The sequence below is a fragment of the Saccostrea cucullata genome, unplaced genomic scaffold (genome assembly GCF_032062105.1).
Source record: "Saccostrea cucullata isolate Sc308-1 unplaced genomic scaffold, CSIRO_AGI_Scuc_v1 ctg2256, whole genome shotgun sequence".
In the NCBI taxonomy this organism is placed as follows: domain Eukaryota; kingdom Metazoa; phylum Mollusca; class Bivalvia; order Ostreida; family Ostreidae; genus Saccostrea; species Saccostrea cuccullata.
The window spans coordinates 14,773-34,481 of record NW_026936686.1 but is presented as its reverse complement, the minus strand read 5'-3'; the positions used below and the strand labels follow the sequence as shown (position 1 = coordinate 34,481).

The window sequence follows — 19,709 nt, the reverse complement described above, 5'->3', positions numbered from 1 at the left end:
ATTGTTGACCATGTGACCTTGACCTTAAAGTTTCGCTTACTTTTCAAAACCTTTTACCTTGGTAATATCTTTTAAATGAGAAGAGATTGGGATTTCACTTGTGTATTACCTGTGGCAAGACCTATTACCTGTGGCAAGACCTATCAAAATATACTGAGATTTCTGACCCTGTGTCCTTGAGCCTTAACATTAACGTTTGACCTACATTTCAAAGAAGCTTCATATTTGACGTGTGCATTTTCTTTGACAAGATATATCCAACCTTGCTCTGATCTCTGACAACTTTCCTTCTTGTTTGACCTTTTCGCAAAAATCTACTTTGGTGATAACTTTTGACATGTGATAGGGCGTTCATATTTGACACAATAAGCAAAAAATAATGACATCTTACCAACAAAGACACAGCGGGGCACCAATTAATTTATATTATTCTGCTTGTCATCTTTAATTGTTAAGGAAGAACAATACAACATGGTATATTTTCTTTCTTTTTTATTTACAATATTGCATAATCAGCAACATGGGTCTTAGAGTCTTTAAGCTCTCTTTATATAGATGTTTAAAACTTCAGCTCGTCCATACTCTGTACAAAAGTAATTTTTTTCAGAGTTAAAATTCAAACACTGTGGCTTAAAAATAACTTTTATTTATATAATTAATCCTTATACTATTGGAATTTCTGAATGTCCATACTTACTCATATTTTGCCATTTTATAACTTTTCCATCTTTACTGTATAGAAATTGAGGGTAGGAATTCTGTTTTTCCCAGCGGCAGGGTTTGGATCCCGAGGCATCCATAACAACAAACCATCCCGAATCTCCAGGACACCCATGATATAACTTGCTAATGAAGAAATGTCTTCCATGGCGAGCTTCCCTGTAAACAAGTTTTATTTACATTTTAATTTTGGGTGCAGATAAATATACAAACCTTTATCGTTCCCCGCTTTCAATGAAAGTGGAGACATTAATTTTTGGTATGTCTTACATTGTATGTCCGTCCGTCTGTCTGCATTTTTTCTGTGTAACACTCATTATTGAGCGATATTTTGAAAAACCTTTAGGTTTTTGCAATAAAATTGTAAACCATTTATCCAAAAGTCGTACATAAGACCCGTAATGACTTTGGCTTCAAAGATCTACGTCAATATTTTATACATTTTGTGTTGAACACTTCGGTTTCAAGACTCCTGGGGGTCATGATTTGAACAATCTTGAATCTACACTATCTGAAGATGTTTCCATTATGACATATTTCATTTTTCCTGGCCCAGTGGTTCTTGAGAAGAATTTTTCTAAAAGATGCCACTATTTTTTTTACTTATTTGTATTTATCTCTCCTTCGAAGAAGCCATGGCCTTTCAATTGAACAATCAAAGATGTTTTGTGTCCAGTTCGAAATTGGAAAATGTGACAAATTTACGGAGGGACGGACTACAGACAAAATGTGATTGGAAATGCTCACTGGGGCTTTCTTTCAGATAAGGTGAGGTAAAACCCTTTGTTGATTTTTAGGTCAATAATACAAAGGTTCAAGTTATAATTTAAATTCTTTGTGATTGCAACACTTTCGTTTCCGGATGAAATGTTGAAAAACCGAGTTTTTGTGATTTCTTATGCAGAGCTTACTATGGTCCAGAACAGACTCATTTTGATTCCGAGGTCAAATTGTCGAAGGTTAAGATTCATTTATGTGTATCACCTCCTAAAAATGCCTTTCAGCTTTTCCAATGAAAATTCATAGCACATTTACTGATGACCTACAAAAACATTACATCAAGTATTTTAAATTATAAGTTTGAATTTTTTTCCAACGAGCTTTCTCCTATACATGTATATTCAATAGCAAACTCTCTTTAAGGTATCCGAAATACATTAGACCGCCTGACAAATCCTTTTATGTCGGCACATTCCGGGTCATGTTGATCTTCTTCGTAACTTCAGCAGAATAAACTTAAAACACAAATCAGCATAGTATTAAAAAGCCGACTTGTTGAGGGAGGGGAATTTGAATTTTCTGTTATTTGAGAATGTCCCTATATAAATAAAGCATGTATAAGTTGGCTATACTTGAAAAGATTTATAAAGTTTTTCCAACAGATTACTCAATCTCCCATTGTGACCAAATGCTAACCAATCTCTACCCAGAGTTATCGTTCGCTTCGCTACAACAACTCTGTCATCGTTTAAATGCCAAGATTCTTGGCAAAACTTACTTTTGCCTATTGCATCATAAATTATTAAAATAAAACTTTTATATTCTTGCTGTATGAAATGAAAGTTTTTTTTTAAGAGAATAAGAATCAAGATATCGCTTTTTCACCACATCTTATAAGGGATTATTTCTCGGCAGGATATTACGAACGTGGAAAATTAAAAACGTATTGCCGATAATGATCAACATAATTTAGTTCTTATAGACAAACAACTTGCACTGCTTGAAAAAACACCTTTACAAAACTTTACTTGCGAAGTAAATTTCATTAAAGGTGCTCCAAAAAGCAAGGTCATCTTTGTGTTAACTTTACAAAAAGTAAAGGTGAAAAGGTAACCTTTACTTACTCGAAAAGATAATTAAATATAACCTTTCACCTTTAATGCCATATCAAAGTTCATTAAATATACATATTTTATAAAAGTCTTATTTAAATGCTGACTATTGTTTAATACACTTATACTTTGGATTTTCACAGTTAGTTTAAAGAATCTAATCTAGTCAGTACCCAGAATTTTAAGACAAATGTCAAAGATATTTTTTTTATTATCTTGTATCCATTTCCAGTTGAAATTAGTATTAGAAATGGTCATCTACAGAATCAAACACTCGACTCATCATTATTTGACAGACTACACCTCAAATAATACAACAACTATGCTGTAAGCCAGGTTAGCTTAGTTGGAGCAGCTGGCGTTTATTTTGATACATATCTAACATACATTACATTGAATGTGAAACAATAAAGCACTGGAATGCATTTGTGAAATATTTTACTTGTAATAAATTATACCCCTATCACAGACATTAAAAACCGCCCAGGCAAAAACCATAGATGGTTAACTATGGAAAACCTGTGTCCGTCGCTATGTAAATAATGTCTCAAGGGAGAATGCCGGACGTGCATTCAGTGCAATAGTTAAAAATGCACGAACACCCTATAATATTTGCATGTATGAAAAAATCCAAATTAAAATACATTTCAACAGTTTTGTTATTTCCATTACCAGTATATTTATACAAATATGATATATATATTATATATAAAGCAAAAAAAAATGTGTGTGTATTGAAGAGCACTGGCTTAGAATGATTTGAACACCTTACTGAATACTCATTTCTCACTGGCCTTCCTTTGGCCATGCCCACATATACAACCAAAACCATTAATATACGTTCCTCTCATACAATGTGTTCCCGCTCTACTACAAAACACGGGAAAAAAATATTATCTGCACCAGGATTGCCTACAACTCTCTGGATTGGATGGCATAGATTTTTTATATGTACATTGATATTAATGATATATTAAGTAATAATATAACAATGGGAAAAATTGGCATATTGATAATTTTCATTTTCCAAACAAAAATGATCTTAAATATTCTGTATTTTGGCTTCTCATCATAAGATGAGTCAGATATACAGCACAAACAATATATTCAGTTATAACCTTGAATATAAACATTATATTGAGTTATCTTTGACTTTTGTTTTCCTTTAAACATTCAGATACATGTGAGACAAAATAAAAAAAAAATACAGATGATAAGTATAAATTTCACATTTCTGCTTATGAAATGGAGGTCCCATTTCACTTTAAAATACAATACCGGTACAATATTATTTATTCTTTATGGTGCATGTACATATATAAAATAAACTTTGCAGTTTAAATTGAATTAAAAATGTGAAAAAATTACATAAAAGGCTATTTGATTTGCGCTTATATACAGGCTAATAACATCTTCAACTTGTAATGCAAAATGATGCATTTTACAAATTCACAAACACAAAAAATGATGAAAAATCTATTAGAATATATGTGAGGATGCAGATTGCAAAATGCATGAGATCATGTATGAATCCAGCTTCACCCAGTGAGCCTGTCTGTGCTTGACTTAGTTTAGATTATGTTTTTATGTCTGTGGTATATGTTAGTGTGTTTGCATATGTGTCCAGCTTCACACATTTTCATGTATGTGCTCGACTTCACATGCCTTGGAAAATATGTAATAGGTTGTGGCAGATGCATGTGTATTTGTGTATGTGTCCAGCTTCACACATTTTCATGTATGTGCTCGACTTCACACACCTTGGAAAATATGTAATAGGTTGTGGCAAATGCATGTGTATTTGTGTATGTGTCCAGCTTCACACATTTTCATGTATGTGCTCGACTTCACACACCTTGGAAAATATGTAATAGGTTATGGTAGATGCATGTTTGCATGTATCCAGATATACGCATTTTCATGTGTGTGCTCGATTTACATGTCATCAATGTAAAATATGTAAACATGGTGGTGTAAAACGTTTATAAGTGTATGATGCACACAGAGAAAAAAAAGTTCTGTGTGTTTTGTTCTGCAAGAGTGATCGTATAAATAAACTACAATTATGTCCTGTTGAGAAATTGACAATCATAATAAGTAACATATTCATTTTACATAACTGTACTGAAAATTACACACCCAGTTTAAATTACTGTACTGAAAATTAAATTTGTGCAAAAACTCTCTGGCTGAATAACATTCAAAATCATGAATGCTTGCATGTTCATCTATAAATCTCCAAGATATTTCCTAGTTAGTTTGTAGCGCCGCACCGAGCGGTCTTACAACACATTTCATAATGTCAGTTTGCATGAATAAATTAATTTATCCTAGTTCCTCATATCTTGAAAATAGATGCCGAAATTCTAGTCTACAGTTTACTTACACAGCACATCATAAATAGAAACATTCAGGAAAAATAATTCACAAAAAATAAAATCCAAGTAAAACAATCACATGTACATATAAATCCAAGAAATGTTAGGTAATAGTCCAAGTGAGTACTTTATCTATCTCTAACAGTTCTATCTACTAACTAGTCTTCTATATTTCCATCCTCCTATCTTATTCTAAAATTCTGTCGCACTATATATATATACTCAAGATCCGTTCCTGACGATTAGGAGCACATTACAAGATCCTTAAGATCAGGAGTCAATACACAGGTCATTACGATCAGCAGGGGGGTTAGATAAGAGGGGGTGATTAATAAACAGATAAGATTTATAGCATAAGTGTAGAGGATAATGTGTGAACAATTAAGTAATGAAGAGTGATTTACAAATAAGATATTTTAAATCGTTAAAAGTTTACATATTCTTGATCATATCATTGATAAGAGTATATATTCTTGATCATGACATCTGTATTGGATTCCCCTCTCTGACATCTTTTCTTGTTCACCAATTAGTTCAACAGTCATCTAGGTACTCAGGTGTTGTACAAGTCCTAATAAAAATCATTTTCAAAATTATAAAGAAAAACAATACAATTTTTAAAGAGGTTTTCATTACTTCTATTGAAATTAAAGCACAAGCTTTTGAAGACATACATAAGTAACTTAAAACATGTATATCTAAACATAATGGAAATTTAGACAATGCGACTCTATGTCAAACATATGATAGTGATACATCTGTGATATCCATGAAACTTACTGAGATACTTAAAATGTTTGTGGCGTGCTTTCACTAAGCTAAGCAATATATAAACATTTCTTTATTACATGTTGAAGTCCAAGGCTTAAAAAAAAAAGTTTGTTTCCTGTAACATTCCTAAAAAATCAAGGGTCGGTAGGTCAGAATTTTTTTTTTTTTTTTTTTTGCTTATGACTGGTGAAACATCCCTAGACTGAAAATACCAGATGTTATATTTACAGTGGACACCCAACATGGCATCCAAAATGGCTGCCTAGCGGCAGAAAACAAACTTCAGAAAGTTGTAGGGGGAAACTTTTGTTACAATAATGATTACTCTTTATATTTAAGGTAAATGTAAACTACGTTGACATATTTTACGTCTCAAATTAAGCTGCAAGCTATTGTTTTAATTTAATAAATGGAATCAGCTGATTGATCAAACAAAGTTTTGCCATTTGTCAGGGAAAAAAAATCCACCCAGGGATAATTTGAATGGGTCGGTCGGGTTACAGGAAACAAACATAAATGAATTATCTCTTCACCATACTCGGCCTCTTTAAAAAATGTGAGAAAATAATTTAAATACTTTTCTTTAGATAAAATCATGTAGTGAGTATCCAGCAATGGTGAAAAAAAGTTATCTCTAGAATTTTACATTTATATTGAATGAAAAATGCAGTGTTCCCTCTACTTAAAAAAAACTCAAAAGACATTACCTAAAATGGAAATAAGGTACACCTGTGACTGGTGACTCAGGCACAACCAATAAACACAAGACCTTTCCATCCTTAGCAACATGCATTAGCTTCACATTCCTTGTTTCTACAAAAAATATACAATGAAAATTAAAAAAAATGAGAGCGAAGAGTGTTACATGTACTTGGGGGAACAGAGGAAGGAATTTTGAAGTCAGATTAACTATATTTCTGCCAGTGTTGGGACAGATAAATTTCCATAATAAAATGAAACGAATTATTCGTAACAAATAAGACACATGTATTACTTGCAGTCACCATTGCACATTATGTATAAACATTTCTGGATTACACGTTGAAGTCCAATCCTCACCTGACTTGCACATTCATATGGATTGGTTCTATGCGGATAATCCCTTTCAACAATCTTCATCACAACATCTGAAAGTCACCCATCTTCAAAATTAAATCTGCCGCTCACCTCAAATGTATATAGACTCCCTGTACAAATGCATGGAAAATAAAATTTTGAATAAAAAATGAATTATCTCTTCACCATACTCGGCCTCTTTAAAAAATGTGAGAAAATAATTTAAATACTTTTCTTTAGATAAAATCATGTAGTGAGTATCCAGCAATGTTGAAAAAAAAATTGTCTCTAGAATTTTACATTTATATTGAATGAAAAATGCATTGTTCCCTCTACTTAAAAAAACTCAAAAGACATTACCTAAAATGGAAATAAGGTACACCTGTGGCTGGTGACTCAGGCACAACCAATAAACACAAGACCTTTCCATCCTTAGCAGCACGCATTAGCTCCACATTCCTTGTTTCTACAAAAAATATACAATGAAATTTAAAAAAAAATGAGAGCTAAGAGTGTTACATGTACTTGGGGGAACAGAGGAAGGAATTTGAAGTCAGATTAATTATATTTCTGCCAGTGTTGGGACGGATAAATTTCCATAATAAAATGAAACGAATTATTCGCAACAAATAAGACACATGTATTACCTTGCAGTCACCGTCGCACATAATGTATACATACAACTGACAACATCCCAAATCCCTTTCCCCCTTTGTTGTTTACTTGGCGGAATTTTCTTTGCCTTTTAGACTGGTTCCCATACATTGCCTTGAATAAGTCCTACGTTTATTGGTTTTGTTTACAAGCTTCAATATCAATAAAATCTCCCGCACATTTACAGTCTGTATTGTAAACTACTAAAACATACTTTACACACAATTTTCAGCTCAGTATTATGTTATCCTCTTCATTCAAGTAATATGTAAACTCTTCTCGAATGTAAAACGAACGATCTACTCTGATAAGTAACCCAAATATGGCACTGTGTATTCGGTTGAATAGCCAATCATTTCAAATCAAGTGGAGCGGGTCTGCATCGCTATTTTGACGAAGTTTGCAACCAGAGGTAATTTTTTGAAACCTCATCTAGATTTAAGGAGATTCTTGTCTTGACAACTGCTCGAACTCCCGGATTGGCATGCACTGCAGGTTTGTTTACGATTTCCAGCCGTTTTCACTTTCAACATAGATCAGTACATTGTGCATACATGTAGTGAAACAATGAAAGTCAGGCAAAACTTCGCTGTCAGGGCTCTCACACCACTTTTTGGGACTGGGGCCGGGGCCGTTCAAATTGGGAAAATTATCGTCATTTTGGGAAAAGTTGGATAACACAAATTCATTAAAAAAAATCCTCACTTTTCTAGCATTTTATCATCAATGCTAACTCTGGTTTGAATAAACAGTTAAACAGAACAAACATGGGTACGTAGGCTATTTATGAAAGTACATTAGCTTTGTCATTACTATCTTTGAGTGTTGATATTGCGATTATATGTCTTACTGCGTGACAGTCGCTAGTCACATAGTCCCGAATTTCCTCGATCACATGGGCAACTTTGCTTACCAATACAGTGCGAGACTGAACATGCCGAAGCGCGGTATGTTTCTAGGTGCAGCTTACTAATGTTTAAATGAAATGTCTATTTTAGAAACCAAAATGCTGGTTTTTGTCGAAACTACATAACAAGATACTCTGCACTCATAGTTGTATACATTTTTGTAAAAACAATAACCTGGTTCCCCGAACCAGTTTACGAATGCATTTGGCGCGAACTAATAAAATAGTAGTACAGTTTCACTTTCATTTGCAAATGTGTTTTGTTTGGGTTTTTTTTTTTGCGGTTTGATGGACTTTTATTTTTTAATTAATATTTTACTCTGGATGGAAATTGGGAAATTTACACTTTCTTTTGGGAAAAAAGGTACCTTTTTTGCATTGGGAACGGGGCCGTTGAACGGCCCCAATTTTAGAGAATCGAGAGCCCTGGCTGTATATGTTATTTACTGCCAGAATGTTAGATTAGTATTTTGATAATTTGGGGATTAAATGTTTATGGGTTTCAGTTTATTCTGTAAAGGTGTATGTCTCTGGAATATTAAACAAGACAAAGAAAAACAATTCTGGAGTGGGACTAAAATGAGTAGTTAAAACCGAGCCGGGCCGGGAATTTGAAACTGAAACCGGGTTTTTGCTAATTACTGAGAATATACACAATCAGTTGTCATAAAACTTAGTTACAGATGTATGTATGCCTTGGTTGAGAGTTTCAACTCCAAAATTGGCAAATAAGTTTATTTTATTTATAACATTATGTATTTTAATTGTGTCCATTTTGTTAAAATACAGGTTGAGTGAAATCAGTATGCAGATTGTTGAAAGGAAAACATCAAGACGGGGCGAGGAAGACGACAAAACATGACTGAGGATCCCAAAGTTCTTTGGTACAAGCACATTTTTAAAAAATCAAATAATAAGTATCGTGAAATGTTACTTGAACAAACATTTACATTATTTAGTGCTTGACTTGCTCGGGAGTCATTATTGTCAAATGTATTCGTATAAAATGTTCAATTTCTTTTGTATAGGCTCAAGCTACTCGGCCTACCATGAGAAAATTAAAAGATCTGCCATGAAGAAGAGGCAGGTTCTCAAGTTTCATATTATAGATGGCAAGTATTGTTTAGATTTAATTTTAAAGTATTTTTGATAAAGAAAGGGTGTTTGGCAGTTCATAGCTATTAACTGTGATTGCATTGTGTATGAATTTTCAAAATCAATTCATTCTTTGGTGACCGTGTGCTTCAAACTCATAATTTTTAATAAGAATATTGACTATACATTTGTCCAGGTGTATAAAATGTTAATCACTGTATGAATTCTATTTCAGCATGATTGTCATCTTCAATTCAGGGACTCTCACCTAAAGTCCTTTTACTGTTCCATATCAGGAAAAAGTTCATGAGCAGAAACATGTTATTTGGGAAAAAGGTACATATATCCTAAACCATAACTTGAGTATGATTCTGTACACATGTACAGCTAAGCTAAATATGTAGCACTATTTTGTTCTTTTTGTTAACTGACTACTGAGTAGTCAGGAAAACCTATCATTTCGTTATGTTTCAGGGATTTATTCTTTGATTGTGATAAGTACCCATAAAAAGTACATAATTCTCAAATTGTAATTTTAGGGATTAGGCTTTTTAGCTCACCTGAGCCAAAGGCTCAAGTGAGCTTTTCTGATCAAAATTTGTCCGTTGTCTGTCGTCGTTGTCGTCGTAAACTTTTCACATTTTCATCTTCTTCTCAAGAACCACTGGGCCAATTTCAACCAAACTTGGCACAAAGTATCCTTGGGTGAAGGGGATTCAAGTTTGTTCAAATGAAGGGCCACACCCTTTTCCAAGGGGAGATAATTATGAATTAGAGAAAAATTATTGGCATTTTTAAAAAATCTTCTTAAGAACCACTGGGCCAGGAAAGATGAAACTCATATGGAATCATCCTCAGGTAGGGTAGATTCAAGTTTGTTCAAGTCATGACCCCCGGGGGTAGGGTGGGGCCAAAATGGCCGATCAAAATTTTACATAGGAATATATAGGAAAAATCTTTAAAAATCTTCTTCTCAAGAACCACTGGAACAGGAAAGATGAAACTCATGTGGAATCATCCTCAGGTAGTGTAGATTCAAGTTTGTTCAAGTAATGACCCCCGGGGGTAGGGCGTGGCCAAAATGGCCGACCAAAATTTTACATAGAAATATATAGGGAAACCTTTTTAAATCTTCTTTTCAAGCACTTCAAAGCCAGGATTAGTGATATTTGTATGGAATCATCCTCAGGTAATGTAGATTCTAGTTCGTTCAAATTATGATCCCCTTGGGGGTTAAAATTCAAGCCCCCCCCCCCCCAACTTAAGTTAACTTTCAGTTCTGATCTGATATGTGTTTTTTCCTAGCTGATGTGCTCAGGTGAGCTCTGTGGCCCCTGGGCCTCTTGTTGTGATAAGGGATACATGACCTAACCCATTGATTCTTCATATAATATGTCAATAATAAGAGGTCCACTCGTCTTATTAAATTAATACAATTTTTATTTTTAAGGTTAAAGGTCATGTATGAACTTTTTATTCATTAATTAGGTTGTGCATTGTTTTTAGTTTGATTAAATCATGGTATTGTGAATTCTGATAACAGATGCCTTTGAAAATATTCATACTTATGCATAGCACTGAAAATATACTTATAGATTTTTTTTTCTTTTAGGAAAAGCATTAGAAGAATGCCTGCATGGGAAGAAAAGTTTTGGACTCTGAAAAGGGAGATGTGACAAATACATTTTGACAGTTATTGATTTCCACTGAAACCAATATCCACAAGAAAGAGGAACATAGTAGTTTTATGTTGATTCACAACTTTAAATTCAAGAATGTACAGTTGGTTTTATTATAAAACATGTCACGTACGAAAAACATTTTCGTGAAATGTACTCTGTCTTCGATACTTATTTATGTGTATGTGATTTGCAGGATATGATGTGGGCAACATATACTGTCAAGAATCTTGATGTTTTTGATCTTATGTTTGTAAATAAAATTGTAATAAACAAAGTTAAAGTCAACTTTTTGTTACTTTTTATATATTAATTATGATGTCCAGACTTCCGCAGTATCGACTTGGAAGAAAAATCTTATTTATAAATTGCATAAGGCTTTATTCACTAGAATGTTAAACAGAAATTATTAACTTTTGTGGTAATTAAAGATGGTTTTTAATTAAATTTAAGATCTGTAATTATCAGATTTAATATATCCTAAATATGGTGTTTAATGGTTGTAAATGTTAACTTTACTTTTTTGTAAAGTCAAGACAATGTGGGACATTACATCATATTTAAGTGCATGTAAAGTTAATGTAAAGGTTACCTTTTCCAACTTTGACTTTTTTCAGAAAAGCCAATTAAAGGCATTGTAAATAATAAATTTACATTATCTTTACTTGTTTTGTAAAGCCGAATTTTCATGCAGTGTTGCAGCATTGACACATATATAGAAATGTAAAGATGTTAAGCTTCTTGTGGCCTTTTTAAACAACTTTTGAAAAATAAATAACGTCCTCCGCTTCCGTCCTACTTTTAAGACGTTGACAGAGGTATAAGTGGAACGATAACACTGGGTAGAGATTGAATGCTAACACACACACACCCATCCCCGCATATTATTTGAAAAAATTAAATCTTCACTACTTACAGATGCTTACCTGGTACAAGTAAATTTTACTAAACAAAGCTTTCTATTCTTGTAAAGATTTTTTCCTATGTACTCTTATGCAAAACTTTGAGTCCTCATTGTGGCCACACCCTACCCCTTTGGGTCATGATTTGAACAAAATTGAATCTACACTACCTGAGGATGCTTCCATATGAGTTTAATATTTCCTGGTGCAATGGTTCCAGAGAAGAAGATTTTTAATAGATTTTTCCTAACTATTCCTATATAAAACTTTGATCAGACATTGTGACCCCGCCCTACCCCCGGGTGGTCATGTTTTGAACAAAATTGAATCTACACTACCTGGGGGATGCTTCCACATTAGTTTCATCTTTCCCTGCCCAATGGTTCTGGAGAAGATTTTTCTATATTCCTATGTAAAACTTTGATCAGCTATTGTGGCCCCGCCTTACACCTGGGGGTCATTTATTTGAACAAAATTGAATCTACACTACCTGAGGATGCTTCAACATGAGTTTTATCTTTCCTGACCCAATGGTTCTAGAGAAGTAGATTTTTAAAGATTTTTCCTATATATTCCTATGTAAACAGATTTTTAAAAGTTATCATTCATTTTTTATTAATTCATAATTATCTCCCCTTGGAAGAGGGCTTGGCCCTTTATTTGAACAAACTTGAATTCCCTTTACCCAAGGATGCTTTGTGGCAATTTTGGTTAAAATTGGTCCAGTGATCCTTGAGAAGAAGTCGAAAATGTGAAAAGTTTACAGGCAGACAGACGGACTACAGACAAAGTGTGAACAGAAAAGCTCACTTGAGCTTTCAGCTTAGGTGAGCGAAAAAGGTTAAAGGTATTTTAGCGCAAGCAAGTTTTTCTGCAATCCTACAGTTTGTAAGATTGATCCCCAAGAAGTTATGGAACTTCCGAGGGATCAATCTCCTAAACAATGGGCATACAGAAAAACTTGTCAACCAAAAGTTATTCCTTTTTAAGATCTCCCATATATATCTCATACAAACCTGAAGGTAATGGAGAGGAGAGCAGGTCACATTTTTGAAAACTTTGCCGACAAAAGTATGATGATTTAACTTATTCAATTTTCACTGTAATAAACTTCCTTTTGAACAGCGATCCTTCAGTACTTAGACATGTTTGCCAGGATGTGGGCTTTGTCAAAGAAAGAAGAGAAGGCAGTGAGGAAAGAGATAGGTATTTATTATATGATGAATAGTTAGAATGGTTGATGCACTTGAAATATGACGATACAATGATATTAATGTTTTATTAGTTAAAAGTAATCAAGTTCTGTTGCTGCAACTACCGATTTTTACTGTCACTTCACCATGCTACATGAAGATATGCTACTAGTCTTTGAACAGAAAAACATTTATTTATGATGATTTCAATTATAATATTTTGGTAAAAAAAAATGTATTCAATGTGACTTGATTTTGATGACAAGAATAAGTAAAAATGAATTAAAAAGTTTTTTAAGCATTCAAGGATCATAGACTATCTCGAGGATACTTCACGGAGAAGTTTGCCAAAAGGAAAAAGATGGAAAGGCAGAGGAGACAAGAAAGGGCAGCATTACCACAGAAGAAACGTAGACTGCCTTTTTTTTTTTTTATTTCCTTTGGTATTATTTTTTTTAATGTGTTAATACACTCAAATGAAGTATTTAACAAATTTATGCCATAAAAAAATATCACTGATTTTTTTTCAATATGGGTCGGATACATTTACATAGAGAAGACCTCTATCAATTTTGGGTCAAAAGGTTGAACTTTTTAGAAAACTTGATGGACATGAGGAAGTAATTTAATAAGGGCCAGCAGAGGTGTTACATGACTTAAAAATATTTTTTTCAGAATTGTAAAGCTTCAACATTTGATTAAAAAGTTATGTAAGACTTTAAAAGTTATATAAATATTATAATTAAAAAAAAAAGACCTACCCGAGTTATAATGGTATAACCTGGGTTTGAGCAGTTTACGCTTTTTTAAAGGTGCATGGACGCGGATTTGAAATTAATATTTTCTGTATAATATTACGACTTATATATTTTAATAGCATTTCACAGATAAATAAATTAAATATCTTTATTTCATCTACAAGGCATTAAAATTTCAATTTTTTGGACACCTCCTTGCACTTTTACAAATTTTAATTTTATTCTTAATACTTAGGAAAAGTGGCAATCTTGTTGTGTATAAATGAAAAATATAAAACAAAATTCAGAGTAGAAATGTTCGAAAGCAAAACATACAGTATATTGTCAGTCCGTGCAGTTGTGGTATGCAGACTTTAACCATTGAACGCACCCAGTGAATCGTAAACATCAACAAAACGGAGCTCGTGCCCTCTTTACAAAAACTCTGTACGTTTCACGAGTGTGATCAATTTGCTAACTTAAAAATCTGTACAAAACACTTAGCTCTGAATGACGATACTTGTGAAGGAGTTTTGCTTTCTAACATTTCTACTCTGAATATAATTATTTTTCCGGATTAAGGTTTTAATATTTCTCATTACCGGGTAATACAAAACAAGATTCAAACCTCTCCTAAGTATAAAGAATAAAGGTAAAATTTATGAGAGTGCAAGGATGTGTCAATCAAACCCATCCAAAAATTTGGAGTTTCAATAACTTTAAGATGAAATAAAATTTTTAATATATTTTATGGGAAATGGTATTAAAATATAGAAGTCGTGATATTATACAGAAAATATTATTTAACTTCAAATCTGTGTCCATGCACCTTTAATGAGCCGCTTCGCGGTTATTTATACTTAACTGTTGTGTGGTTATACATTTTTGTAAAGCTTCTGAAGAATGACAATGAAAACGCTGAAGATTTTGTGTTTTCTTTTCATATATAAAAAAAAATATTTATTTATTTATACAAGTATATATATTTTTATATATATTCTTCTACTTTTAACTTTATGATCCACTTACTTGTTGAGAGAAAAAAAATTAAATCGTCCTCCTTTTCGCATATCAGGCCAGCTGCTTTTTTGTACTCTGCTTTTATGGAACCAGTTCATGTAAGTGGAGCCTTTTCCATCAAATTCGACAAATGCCACAGTCTTCTCTTTAGAAATTAGTTCAACCTTTACCTTTAAAGTAACAGGTGATTTCTCGTTAAAATTTAGTCGTGAACGTTAGGGATCCGAGTATATTATCACAAAATCCTACGAACAGTACATTCATCGTTACATAAGACAACAATATATTAATATTATTTTGCTTCAATCGTAACTTCAATCATGACACTGTATATCTAACAGTTCATTCACTTTTTTTTAAATATCTTACTGTCGTGGTAAAAAGAAACATGAAGTTTAAAATAAATTATCTTCACCTTTTGAATATTGAGACATTCCCAGAAGTCAACTTTGATACTTCTTAGGATTTTTGGACATTGATCTTTTGCTGTTTCCCATCTATAAGACAACGGTAGGCAACCATCTTTAACGGAACAAGGACAGCTGTTTAAGTTTAAGATATCACATTCTTTCTTAAACTTTGTTTGCCACGTCTTCATGACATTTTCCCCTTTCCCGCTCAGAGCATGGAAAACAAGTTCCCAGTCTCCTGAAAGTAACCAGTCTATTCTGTATTTAAGTATGTAAGACGCCAAACATTTTTATTATGAATTTTTTATGATTTACTAAAATGTGATCTATACTTAAGCTTGTACAGCAATTGATATATACAGTGTACTCAAAAGAATATCATATGTAGTAATAAGAATTTCGTATAAAAAATCTGAAGAGTTGAAATATTAATACTTGCAATTACCTTTTGCTGTCACTCCACATACAATATAGTTCAAAATAAGGAGTTCAATCACGATGATCATAATATGAATTCTCATATCTAGTCCTGTATGTAATCTACTAAACGGAAAAATTAATATTTTTACACAAAATATATTGAGAAGAGATGTTTCAAAATATTATTAAAGATTGTGAAAATGACTGTATAGAGAATATTACGAGTACATACTAAAATCCCAATGTTAAATACATGTATATATACATTGGTTTTGTTTAACGTCCTTCTCGAAAATTTTAACATATAATTAGACACCACCACTTCCTGGGAGAGGGCTCAGAATTTAGATCTATATACTCATTGAGGTAGCAGTGAGATATTTTTTTTTCGTGCTAACACCAGCTACAGTACGGAAACTCGGTTTAAACTGTCTCACCTCCACGAGATGCTTGTAGAGTAAAACTAATGCTAGGATAGATATTCACATAATTATCTATTACGTTAAACCTATTAGTTAGCATGCCTTATTTACTACTCAGAAATGCAGAGATAAACCCGGCCATACTATTCTTATGGGTATTGTTAGGTTAGAAAGCAAAAAATAAATGTCATACCATATAAACAGATCCGCCGGAAAATTAAGGGAACAACGGTTCCCATTTTGTCCCCTTCCCATTGACAAATTTGTCAAATTTAAAATATATTTATTTAAATATTGCAAGTGAAAGATATACATGCATATACATAATTTTCCAAGGGGCTTTTCTCTGACATATTTCCGGGTTGCAAACCACACGTTATCAAGTCGAATCTATATTTACAAGGGTCATTGACCAATTAAAATTTTATAAAACATGTATTTAGCACTCGGGCAACCTTCAATGCATAGGGTAATTTTAAAGTGTCACGTGTCTAGGTGCCGGTGTAAAACTTGGGTTTTATCACATGTTTTATAAATATTTCGAATTCCTTTTTTTTTTTAAAAATTCTTTTAGAAGAAGCGTAATATAGGGGTGGTTGGCTCATCTATAATAAAAAGAGCATTTTGTCATGGATGAAAGTTTAGTTTTCGTGTAAATCGAGAGTTAGAAGGATAGCAAGCATCCATTCTCTGGCAGAGAAAGGGGGAATGTAATAGAGGAAAGTCTGCTCAAAGATCGTGACTCTGCTTAGTGAACACATATGAACACCATTTTGATTATTTTTTGATATTTAACAAAGTACTATATATCACTTTGATAAACAAAATTAAGTTCTGTTGTTGAACTTTTTTGAATCCCAACTCATACTGGTTTCCCTGGAACACAAAAGCGATAGTGCCGCAAATAATGCACTTCATTATTAATTGTTTATTTGAAAATTCCCTCCACTGATCTAAAATACTAAGTAAAAACTTACGTATGTTATCTAAGTTGGCAAATATTTTGGGATTTTTGTGATAATAATAAAATTTATATAATACAAAACAAAGTTAACCAGTCATGTAATTTTGGCATGGAACTACAGGACTAAGTTTTTATATCAAACATACGCATTGGGCAATCAAAGTTTACTCAGTCATATTAACTAAACTGGGAACATCCTCCTTAAGACATATCTCGTGACTGTGCAATAACTGTAAACCATATTCTTTTACAGATTTCTAGAGTAAGATTTAAATGTTTAAATTCAAGTTAGCAGATTTTTGTTATTATAAATTTGCCTGTTTACAAATTTTTAAATCCTATCGGATGGGACGGTTAATTGTGCCTCGTGTCCAAGATAACAATCCCGGCAATCTAAAGATCATTTTTCTGGTTTCCGAAAAGAGTAGCCTCAATGGAAGCTGTCAGATCTAGAGAAATCCAAAATATTTTTAAGCGTTAACATAACTTTTAACCACCGAAATATGACTGGAATATTGCCGACTCGGCGTTGAACAAAATCAATCGATCAATATTAAATGTATATAGTATATGTGTCCATACGAACGTGACAGTTTAAATATTTAAGGGGTATGAATACGTTACACTGATTATATTATGCAATGTACTCGCTAGATTTATTTTATCAGTTATTTGTGAAGATTTATTTGAATATTGTCATGTTGCAAAAAAAAAAAAAAAAAGAATGCATATACATCTGTCTTACCCAATAATGCAGAGGTAGTCCTTTCCACAAAATATTGATTATCATACCTTTTTAGCTCACCTGAGCCAAAGGCTCAAGTGAGCTTTTCTGATCACAATCTGTCCGTTGTCTGTCGTCGTCGTCGTTGTTGTCGTTGTTGTTGTCGTCGTCGTCGTAAACTTTTCACATTTTCATCTTCTTCTCAAGAACCACTGGGCCAATTTCAACCAAACTTGCAATAAAGCATCCTTAGGTGAAGGGGATTCAGGTTTGTTCAAATGAGGGGCCATGCTCCCTTTCAAGGGGAGATAATTAGGAATTTGTGAAAAAGTAATGATGTATTTTAAAAATCTTCTTCTCAAGAACCACTGGGCCAGGAAAGATTAGACTCATAGTGAAGTATCCTCAGGTGGTGTAGATTCAAGTTTGTTCAAATCATGACCCCTGGGGTAAGGGTTGGTCCGTAATGGATGAGTAAATTTTAAATAAGAATACATCAGAAAACCTTTAAAATTTAAAAATCTTCTTCTCTAGATCTCATAAGCAACAGAGCCATGATTAGTTACATTAATATGCAAGCAACCTTATTTAGTGCGCATTCAATTTTGTCTAGTTTGTGCCCGTACGAAATGATAACGGATTAGGTTTACCTTTGTTTATTTTTTTTTCGATCGGGCGCGGTGTACATAATAAATGAAAACGAGGCTCACTCCTTCAGCCATTTTTGATGTGGACGGTGAAGAAGTAACCGAATTTTGATCTGAAACAAAAGTGTTCATTGCTGATTGTTGTTTTCATTCTGTAAGGTTTGAAGAGTAAAGGATTTAGCTGAATAATTACTACCTTGCGTATATTTGTTCATGCAGCATATATGCAGTGTTTAGGCACAGCGATCGTATTGCGCAGTTGAAGTCTCCTTCGGAGAAAGTCACATGGAGAAAAACAAGTCCATTTAGGCACTGCTACATTTTACTAGTGTTAAGAAAGATTGAGAAGATTTTTTTTTTTTTTAGATTTACTTAGTAGAAGGAAGCGTAATAGACTAATAGTTTGTCATTGCATAATTAATATATTTACATTTCTAAGAATTATGTCCCGTTGTCGGCGTAACGCTCGTTTTCCCACTGTCTTTGTCCTTTTTAAGTTACTTGTTAATATTTTTAATTTTCAAACGTTATCGAACAATTTGGATCTGTACCTGTATTGCCAGAGTATGGGGTAAGGTAAATTATGATCATATTCATGCAGATTTAATTACTAAGAGTAGAAGTAAGATACTGATCTATAAAGTTGGTAAGGTTATAGAGGGAAAACAGTGCCTTACGCTGGTTGACCCCGGATAGTTCCCACAAAGGGGAAAAACTTTTGTAAATGTGAGTCGTCTACAGTGACAACTCTCGCATATAGGTACACCTGTCATCAGGACATATTTATAAAGGATAACTTATTATTAATGAAAGTACTTTAGCAGCAGTACGAAGTGTTTGTCGAAGTTTGCAGAAAGGAAACTCCTACATAAATTGTGATTTTGTGTCAATCGCAGAGATGAAGAATATCGCCTACACAGGTTCCTGACAATTGGCTAAAAAAAAGCATAGACATTATTAGTAGTGTGCGTAAAATGCTTAAAAAAGACAACAGTACAATAAAAAGACTATAGATCTACTTGCAGTTCATTATTGTTTTTGGGTATTTTTTATTTAAAAAAAAATTAATAGGAGAAAGGTGTCATTTTCATGATTTTACAATTCTGCCTTTTATATTGCACTTGTTCTTTGTTTTATATTGTACTCACTGGCGGATTTAAGGGGGGCGTGGGGGGCGC

General features: G+C 33.1%; 1 protein-coding gene and 2 long non-coding RNA genes across 4 annotated transcripts; 1 reads left to right on the top strand and 2 right to left on the bottom strand.

Annotated features, from left to right (window-relative positions):
* Positions 1-491: 491 nt before the first annotated feature.
* Positions 492-17,919, bottom strand: LOC134246272 (uncharacterized). The gene is made up of 6 exons (XM_062728601.1): positions 17,906-17,919; positions 15,800-15,894; positions 15,360-15,592; positions 14,954-15,114; positions 698-879; positions 492-583 (listed from the first exon to the last, which is right to left on the bottom strand). Exons 2-6 carry the CDS (start codon positions 15,873-15,875, stop codon positions 537-539), a joined length of 699 nt encoding a protein of 232 aa, XP_062584585.1. The 5' UTR covers positions 15,876-15,894; positions 17,906-17,919; the 3' UTR covers positions 492-536.
* On the bottom strand, positions 5,097-7,494 carry LOC134246269 (uncharacterized). 2 transcript variants are annotated; one of them, XR_009987605.1, is made up of 4 exons: positions 7,405-7,494; positions 7,118-7,223; positions 6,761-6,888; positions 5,097-5,501 (listed from the first exon to the last, which is right to left on the bottom strand). It is a non-coding gene; the product is annotated as an uncharacterized LOC134246269 (long non-coding RNA). The 2 variants fall into 2 exon arrangements; XR_009987606.1 differs by lacking the exon at positions 5,097-5,501 and adding an exon at positions 6,251-6,514.
* On the top strand, positions 7,234-9,565 carry LOC134246271 (uncharacterized). Its single transcript, XR_009987607.1, has 3 exons — positions 7,234-7,906; positions 9,108-9,202; positions 9,347-9,565. It is a non-coding gene; the product is annotated as an uncharacterized LOC134246271 (long non-coding RNA).
* Positions 17,920-19,709: the final 1,790 nt, after the last annotated feature.